Here is an 8,761-nt window from a genome sequence, read left to right on the forward strand (position 1 = left end):
GAATAAAGCTCTCCGCGTTTATCAACGCCTCTTGGAGGATGAAGACCCTCTTTCGGACGAGGTCAAACTTAAAGGTTGACCCATCCTTCAGACCCTTGAAGATGTCTGTATAGGCTACCTCATTAGTCAGCCCTTACATCTGGATTCTCACCGGATTAAACCGCCTGACGTAGGAGCGGAGTCCTTTTCTCTCTTCCTATCGTATGGTGCTCAAGTCGAGACTTGTTTTCTTGGCAGGGATGTTCATCGAGAAGTTGGAGGCAAACAGGAAGGTAAGCCTCCTGAAGCTATCAATGCATCCGACTGGCAGGTTGCCAAACCATTGTTGGGTTATGCCCTTCAGGGTAGCCGGGAAGCATCGTCACCACATAGCGTCCTCCAACCCCTGCATGTGCATAAGGTTGGTGTAGGCTATGAGGTGGTCCTCAGGGTTGGTGGTACCATCATAGGCACCAACCAATACATTCTTAACCTTGGCCGGCTGTGCCGCCTCGATTATTTCCCTAGTGAACGCAGAGGTTTGTTCACCAAGTCTGAGTAGACGGAGCTGCCAGTTCAGGGGATGGACATTGCGTGTCGCTTGACCTCCAAAGAAGGTCGGCTGCATGAATGGAGGGACATGCTGCCCGTATGGCATCTGAGGCACATACGGGATTGGTCTAATCATCTGAGGGCCAGAATGGGCAGACTTGCCTCCTACATGGCTCTTATGCAAGGATTGAGAATTCCTTGCAGATGTATTTTAAACTGTTTGGAAAGCTTGATATAGAGGCTGACTCACACAGCTGCTGGCTCCGGTTGTGCTCGATGATCTGTCGAGCATCGGAGAAGGTCTTCTTGCTGCCATCCGGCTGAACAGCTCGAATGACCTTCCTTTTGCCCGTCTGGGGCAGAAGGATCTTGGACTAGTCAATGGCAGGCGTAGTCTTCTCCTTTGGGTGTGGAGTAGGCTGCCTATCTCTGACTAGCTTTCTCCTCTCAGCTTGAGGAGTGTTTTTGGCCGATTGACCCTTGTTAGAGCCAGTCGTCCTCTTATTGATCAAGTCCTTGATTTCACCCTTGAAATTTGTCATGAATTTCATAAGTTCATCTCGGATGACTGGAGCCTGACCTTGCGCTGCCTAGGTGTCCCCAGACAGTGGCCCAGCTAACTTGCTAGTACCAGCTTCATTGTTGCCCCATTCCAGCTTATCTTTGGGACGAAGGCACTTCGAGATGAGTGACCCATCAGGGGCCACATAAGTTTCAACCTCGTAATCGTTATTTGAATCATTGTCCGTATGGACCTCCCCATCGGCAATAGGCCGGTTGGGTTCAGGTGGTACAGACTCTTGAACCATCTTAGAGGTACTCTCCCCACAGACAGCGCCAAATGTTTTGGGTGTTTTTAGTCCCTCGGGAGAGTTACAGCTCGAAGACTGGTCCGGTGCGGCCTATACCTGCAAAACAACGGAGACTCCGAGTGGTTGGAGCTCCGCCTCCGACGGTCAACTTAGAACAGGCTTCGGAAAATGTAAGAGTGCGGAAAATTAAAGTGAGATCTTCTCGAATTTCTCAAGTATTTTCTCTTATGAGAGAGAATGTAGGGTAGTGTAATCAATGAATATAGATGTCCCCAAAATGTGGGGGAATCTCCCTATTTGTCCCTGATTAGGTCACTCTGACCAAATTTCTGATGGGCTGCGCCGAATTACGGCTTTCTCGGGATTTGGGCCCTAAAGGCCGTCTTTTCCCCTAAATACTGGGAACGCCACGTGTCAAATGGAGATAGGTCCAGTTTGGACTAATCTTGGGCTGACACGTGTTGCCTGCTGGTTGGTCCACGTGGCATGGGTAAAAATTACCCAAAACAAACTCTATGATGCGAGTGCTAACCGGTGGCCAATTTTTTTTTTTTTTTTATTGGATGTCCTTGCTTTTTCATGCCTTGATGGTTTGTGATTGTTTGTCTTGGTCTATACTTGATGTTATTGAGTGTTGTTGTTTTCCATGATCAATATCATGTTATTCTTGTTGAAAATCTTCTGATGATTGCTCTTTCATGATGAGTTGGTGATTTTTGCTCCCTTGAATCCAAATCCCTAAATCCAAAACCCTTGAATCCAAATTCCTTTGATCCAAATGATTGTATAGTTGATTTTTTTATTTTGAGTGTATAGTTGATTTTGATATCTTAATTGGTTTGTTTTGATTTGTTTTTGTTGATTAGTTTGATTTTATTTCTTTGTCTTTCTATTTTTGATTTAGTTTTCTTATTATTTTGTTTTGAAGTTACTAACCGTTTTCTTTTTATATAGTTCCATTTTCTCTTTTTCATTCTCACTCGGTTTTAACAATTCTTGCTATGCTTGATTGGAGCCTCATGAAGCTGGTATTTTCGTTACCCCGCTTTTTCTTAGCTTAGCTTGGTTTCCCGGTGAAATCTTTCTTATTTCCCTCTTTTCTTTCTTTTCTTTCATTGCTTGCATAGAGTAGGATTAGTTTAGGAAGAGTTGAATGGTTCAAGGATGTTTGCTTTGTAACACCAAGAGTGTTTGGGGTCATTGGCGATGTTCTCGAATGACCACGTGTTTTACGATTGGGATTTATATGACATGCATGCATCTTTGCACTTTTCTTTATCTTTTCCTTTCTTTTCCTTTTCTTCTCTTTCTACTTTCCTTTTTCATTTCATTCTTTTCAAAAATGCAAAAATACCAAAAATATAATTTTGAGGCTTTCTTTTCATTTTCTTTTCTTGTTATGCTTTTATTATGGACATAATATCTTTCGAACCTTTTCTTTTGAATGAATGGTTTCCTATGTGGTATCAGTATGCACGGTTTGAGAGTATCTTTGGTTGACTCTAGGATAGAGTATGCTAAGGTAGTGTCTTTAGAAATTTTGGGACCTTGTAGCCGGATTCCAATTGTTTGTGGAAAGTTGAAATTGCTCCCTTTTGGTGAATTTGAAACTAATAATGAGTTATTGTTACAACCATGTGAGGTTTTTTTTCTTTTCAAGCCTTCTACATATTTTGCATGAGCGGCGCATGGATCCTTGACTATTGTATGATTTATCTAAAATTTGACTCTTGTCTCCCGAGATCACGACCTAGCCATTTAGGAAGGACAAAGGCATCTTTTCGAGGTGGTAGTTTTTACTTTTCTAGGATAGTTTTCTTTTCATTATTTTGGGGTTTTCATTTGCCTACTTGCTAACCATTTGAGCCATAAACCTTCATTTCAAGCCATATCTTTAGATTTTGAGCCTTTTGTTTCATTCTTGTTTACATTATTGGTTTTTGTGAAGCAATTGATCATTTTGTTGGAGAATACAGTGGATGAGTTGTATATTGGTTCTTATAATGTATGCATGTTTGTGTTGTAAATATCTTGTGAATAAAAGGCAAATGCCAAGTTGAAAAAGCCATCCATAGTCAAAAGAGGCGAGGACAATGAATTAATGTGAAATATTGAAAAAATGAAAAAAGAAATGAGAAAAAGCAAAGCAATTCAAAAAGCTTTGGCAAAATTGAAAAAAGTGAAAAATGAAAAAGTTCAGAAAAAATATTTTGATGTAAATATTTCTCCATATTTCAAGCATTGAGGAAAATGCTTCATTTTAGCTTGGGGGAAAGCGTTCTTACGATTTTTGTATATATGTTTGTGATTTTGGCTTTGAATAAGCTTGGGGGTGTTGGTGTTTTTGTTTGGTGATTGCTTGATTATGGTGTTGAGGATTGATCACCCTTTGCTTCACAATTTAGGTAAACCACCAAATTTCAAATTTTGGCCTACCTTCATCCTTTTCGCCCTTGCATTACAACCCTTCTCAAGACCTTTTAACCTTTGTGGTTGAGTCACAAGTCGGTGGAGGGAGATGTGAGTCAAGCCTATAGAGCGGTGTGCATTAGTCAAGATGTCGAGTAGCCTAAATCTCTTTATTTTTCCGGTTCCTTCGATGAATCATTGAGATGCTCATTAGAGGTGTATTTGAAGCTAATTGGGAGATCGTGGTAAATAATGTTTGAGATGAAGGTGAATTATGTTTCATCGTTCTCTATGCTTAGCATATCATATGTTTCAATCAACCTTAGATATCTTGGAATGTGCATAACAGACAAAGATACCTTAGAGAACTACAACTTTCAACACCACATGAGAAATAGGTTGCCTGGCATTCTTCTTGAAAATCATAAAAGATGGCACAACTATAAACAACAGCAACGTGCTTTTCCAAGTGTAAATGAGTAAGCAATTAAGGCTCGGATTTATTAAGCCTATTCAACTCATCCTGTTCATGCCTTTGAGCATCAAGAGCAGTTTCATAACAGACAAAGAATTCAACACAGGTCACATGAGGGTTTGTAAAATTACAAAAGAAACTGTTTTCACCTTCAGACCTAGAAGTATAATGGAGTAACCCACCCATAAATAAGTCCCTGAAATATGCAGGGATCCAAAGATGTTTAATCTTGAACATGTAAGCAAACCACTCATGATTGACAAGGTCAAATTCCTCCATAACACTGTTCTAGACATCAACAAATACATGGGGATCAATTTCTCTCCCAAACTATTGCACTTAGCTTTTTCAAGAACTCAGTTTCATTACAAAACTGAGTTCCAACCTTTTCAGGTACCTTCCTCATTGTGTGCCACATACATAACCAGTGTTTAGTCTTGGTAAAAACCTTATGTTTGGCAATACCCATTGCAGGGTCTTGATCAATGATTATACAGCAGGGTTCTCCTCCCATACACTTCAAAAAAGTTTGAAATAGCCACACAAAAGATTCTACATCTTCTTTAGATAATAAAGCAGCACAAAATGTAACGCATCTCTTATGATTATCAACTCCAGTAATAGGGCAGAAAACCAATGAATATTTATTTGTGTCATAGGTAGAATTAAAAGATAGAGAGTCCCCAAACAATTGATAATCTCTTCTACCAATAGAATCAGCCCAAAAAACACGTGTCAACACAGTAATCAAAATAATAACCCCCTTTACTGGTTTTCACTTTTTGTTCAAGGTTTTGAACAAACAATGCACCATCAGCATTAGAGATATAAACTTTTAAGTCCCTAGAAAAATTTTTGAAATCATTTTTACTGCCCCTGACATTTTGAAACCCACCACAAAGTTCTTTCATGATCCTATAAGACATAACAGCCCCTATATTAAACTGTGAGTTGTCAAAAATAAACTTCTCATGAGCAAAATTTAAACCAACTTCATATTTAGTAACCTGCCTAGTAATAGGTATAGAAAAAGGGTGAGAATGAGGCTCATAAAAAGAATAAACCATATACTGGCCACCATTACAAAACCTAAATTTAATCTTAGCGGGACATCCAACTCTCTTCACAGTCTTTTTCCTTAAACATGCACTTTCAACTTGTTTACCAGTTTTCTTGTTATTTGTCACATACCCTTCTTTGCTACATAATAAATATTTAATTACAGTAACTCCTTTATCATTAGAATCATCCTTATTCTTTTGTACTTTAGGTGTACTAGAACGGACTTTAAATCCACACTCATTGGCATATTTGTAATAAAAGGCAATACCATGTTGAAGAGTATCAAATTTCATTCCAACAAAGGGTTTGTTTTCCAAAGAACAACCTGGCATATACTCTTTATCACCTCCAGAATTATAATATATCCTAGGAAGCATAGGCTAAGTGGGTGTTTTAAAAAATTTTACATTCATATCTTCATTAGTGACAGCAGCAGAACAATGCTCTACACTTTCAGTCATCTTCTTAGAAAGTAAATGAATCAAAGAAAAAAGTAAATTAATAATAATAACAAAAAGTAAACCAATTTTAAAAAGTATACTAATAAAAACTAGGAAAAATTGTCAAAAACCATCTTTTATAACACGTTTTTTGTGAAAAAATACCTTATAAAAATTTTCTTGTAAAAACACACCTAGAACCAAATTTATTTTGCGAAATAAGACCTTAACCCGGTTTCAAAGCTTTGACCTTGTTTTCCGGCATTGACCCACGTGAGGGTCACGTGCTCAACCCCTCCCTCCTCAAACCCGCCAAAACAACAGCCTAACCAGCCCAACCGCCGACACTACCACCTAGCCGCCACTAGAACCACTTCTCAGCCGCCGCCGACACCACCACCCATCAACATAGCCTTCGAAAAAATCCCTTTTCTTTCTTTTTTACCCTTTCCCCCTCCAATTAGGCTTTCTCACTCTTCTATTTTTCATAGCAACCCTTGAATTTTTTTTAATTGAAGGGAAAAACTCCATTAGCTACCCTCTTCTCTCCTCTCTATTAGTTTTTTAGGGGAGGGTATAATTTTCTAGGTGAATTTACGTGGTTTTCAGTGGGACGTGGGTGGTTGTAGGGGTGGGTGAGGATTTTTATGGGTGGGTTTTAAGTGATTTGGGTGGGTGGTGATGGCAACTAGGTTGATGGGTGGTCATGTCGGCGGTTGAGAAGTGGTTCTAGTGGTGTCTAGGTGGTGGTGTCGGCGGTTGAGGTTGATTATGGTATAGTTTTGGTGGTTTTGTGGAGGGAAGGGTTGAGCATGTGACCCTCACGTGAGGGTCCGTGAGGGTCAACGATGGAAAACAGGGTCAATGCCCTAAAACCGGCCTAAGGTGTTATCTTGCAAAAAAAATCTGGTTTTAGGTGTGCTTTTAAAAGAAATTTTTATAAGATGTTTTTTCACAAAAATAGTGTTATAAAAGGTGGTTTCTTACAATTTTTCCTAAAAACTATTAGAGGTATACTAAAAAGCTAATGACTTAAAGCAAAAAGTGAAAAAAAAAAACTGAAAAAATTAAACAAACTAAAAAACATGAAGTTAAAAGGATTAAGCAAAATTAATAATGAAAAGTAAATGACTTAATGCAAAAAGTAAATTTAAAACCACAAGTTCTACTACTTGATTAAGACCAGCCAGCCATATAGCAACTATATACATAACAACTACCATGAATTGGGTAAGTAAGTGTAAAACCCTAAATCGGGAATAAAAAAAACATAAATCGGAAAAATAAAGCCCTAAATCAAACACTAAATCATATAGAATAAATCATAGAACAATTAATAAGTGAAAATTGATAAATATTACAATAAAAAACCATAAATTGTAATGAATGAAACAATGAATTCAAACAAAATCATAATATAATGCAAAGAACAATAAATCGTAATATAAGACTCAAAACAACACAAAATCATACAATAAGACTCAAAATTAAAAATAAAAAAAATTAAAAATTAAAAAAAAAACCAAATCGTAATATAAAACCCTAAAATGTAGTAATTAATTCAAAAAAATCCCCAAATCGTAGCATATGAACCATAAATCGTAGAAAGTACTTCAAAAAACACAAAAGCATAACAAAACAACACTAAATAAAACAGAAATAAGCTAAAAAAATCGAACGAAAACAAAAATAACAATTCAAAAATAATAAATCGAATGAAAAAACAAAAAATCTCAAATTGAACAAAACATATCGCAAATCGATAAAAAAATTCACTAAATCGCAAAAAGTATAATAAATAAAAAAGAATTACCTCAAACAATGACGAAAATCAAAGAATCACAGCAAAAAAACTGATGAGCGAAGAACAAAATCCCGATTTCGATACAAGAGAAACGAAAATATAGAGAGTTTTGAGGGTAGAGAGAGAAAGTACAAGAGAGGAGAGAGAAACAAAAGAACTGCGAAAAGAACAGGAGAAAGGTTATTCAACTGGCAAAATTACCAAAATGCCCTTTAATGAAATTGAAAAAGGCGGGTGAAACACAAGCCGTCAGATTAAGAGCAATCAACGGTCACGATGAGTTCCTAGTTCCTATTATAGGACTTGGTTATATATATATATATATATATATATATATATATATATATATATATATATATATATATATATATATATATATATATATATATATGTTATTTGAATTTTCTACTCATGGTTTAACAGTCACTTGACAATCATACTTGTCCATTTATTGGTATTAATAATGTACTACAAAAAATGAACGGTCGTCTAAAGCTGTGTTCACTTTTCATTTTCTCTGAATATCTTGGGAAAGGTTGGTTGCAAAGAACGGTTATATATAATCACAACTTTTATTGAAAACAAAACTCTAAACTAACTTTTTATCCTAATAAATCTATCCAAGTTTTATTGAAAATAAAAATTTAAAATAACTTTTTTATTCTACTGAATCTATCCAATGTTTTTATTTTATTCTACAAACAATATATTCAAATAAATTCTACGTGTTGTATGAAAATTAATTGTCGCCTACGTGGTGTGACACTTGGCTAAAAGTTGGAATGCCAAGTGTCGCTGTCTCGTGAGTTGACTAAAATTTTAACTTTATATATTAGTATGATATAATTACAATTGACATACTACCTCCGGTTCACATTACTTGCAATTTTTGCCAAAAAGGGACGGTTCACATTACTTGCAATTTTTGTCAAAAAGGGACAGTTCACATTACTTGCAACTTTTGTTTTTCTTTCCTTTTTTAGTAAGTTTTTAACTACACAATGACGAATTTACCCTTACTTTTTTTAAAAAACATCCTAATTAAGCTATCCCAAGATTCATTAATTTCATCCATCATCTTCTTCCCCATTATTTTTCTCTCTCCTCCTCCAACCCCATTGTCATGATGGTAGGTTCAAATTGGTGGGTCGTTGGTGGTAGGTGGGTTCAGACCGATGTATTCGTGGGTGGTAGGTAGGGTGCTAGGTTCAGATCGGTGGTTGATGGA

General features: G+C 36.8%; 1 protein-coding gene across 1 annotated transcript; it reads right to left on the reverse strand.

Annotated features, from left to right (window-relative positions):
- Positions 1-4,239: 4,239 nt before the first annotated feature.
- Positions 4,240-5,666, reverse strand: LOC145565153 (protein FAR1-RELATED SEQUENCE 5-like). The gene is made up of 3 exons (XM_081625241.1): positions 5,007-5,666; positions 4,676-4,744; positions 4,240-4,515 (listed from the first exon to the last, which is right to left on the reverse strand). The coding sequence occupies exons 1-3, from the start codon at positions 5,664-5,666 to the stop codon at positions 4,240-4,242; spliced, it is 1,005 nt and encodes a 334-aa protein (XP_081481367.1).
- Positions 5,667-8,761: the final 3,095 nt, after the last annotated feature.

Source organism: Chenopodium album, chromosome 10, assembly GCF_948465745.1.
Source record: "Chenopodium album chromosome 10, dcCheAlbu1.1, whole genome shotgun sequence".
Lineage (NCBI taxonomy): Eukaryota > Viridiplantae > Streptophyta > Magnoliopsida > Caryophyllales > Amaranthaceae > Chenopodium > Chenopodium album.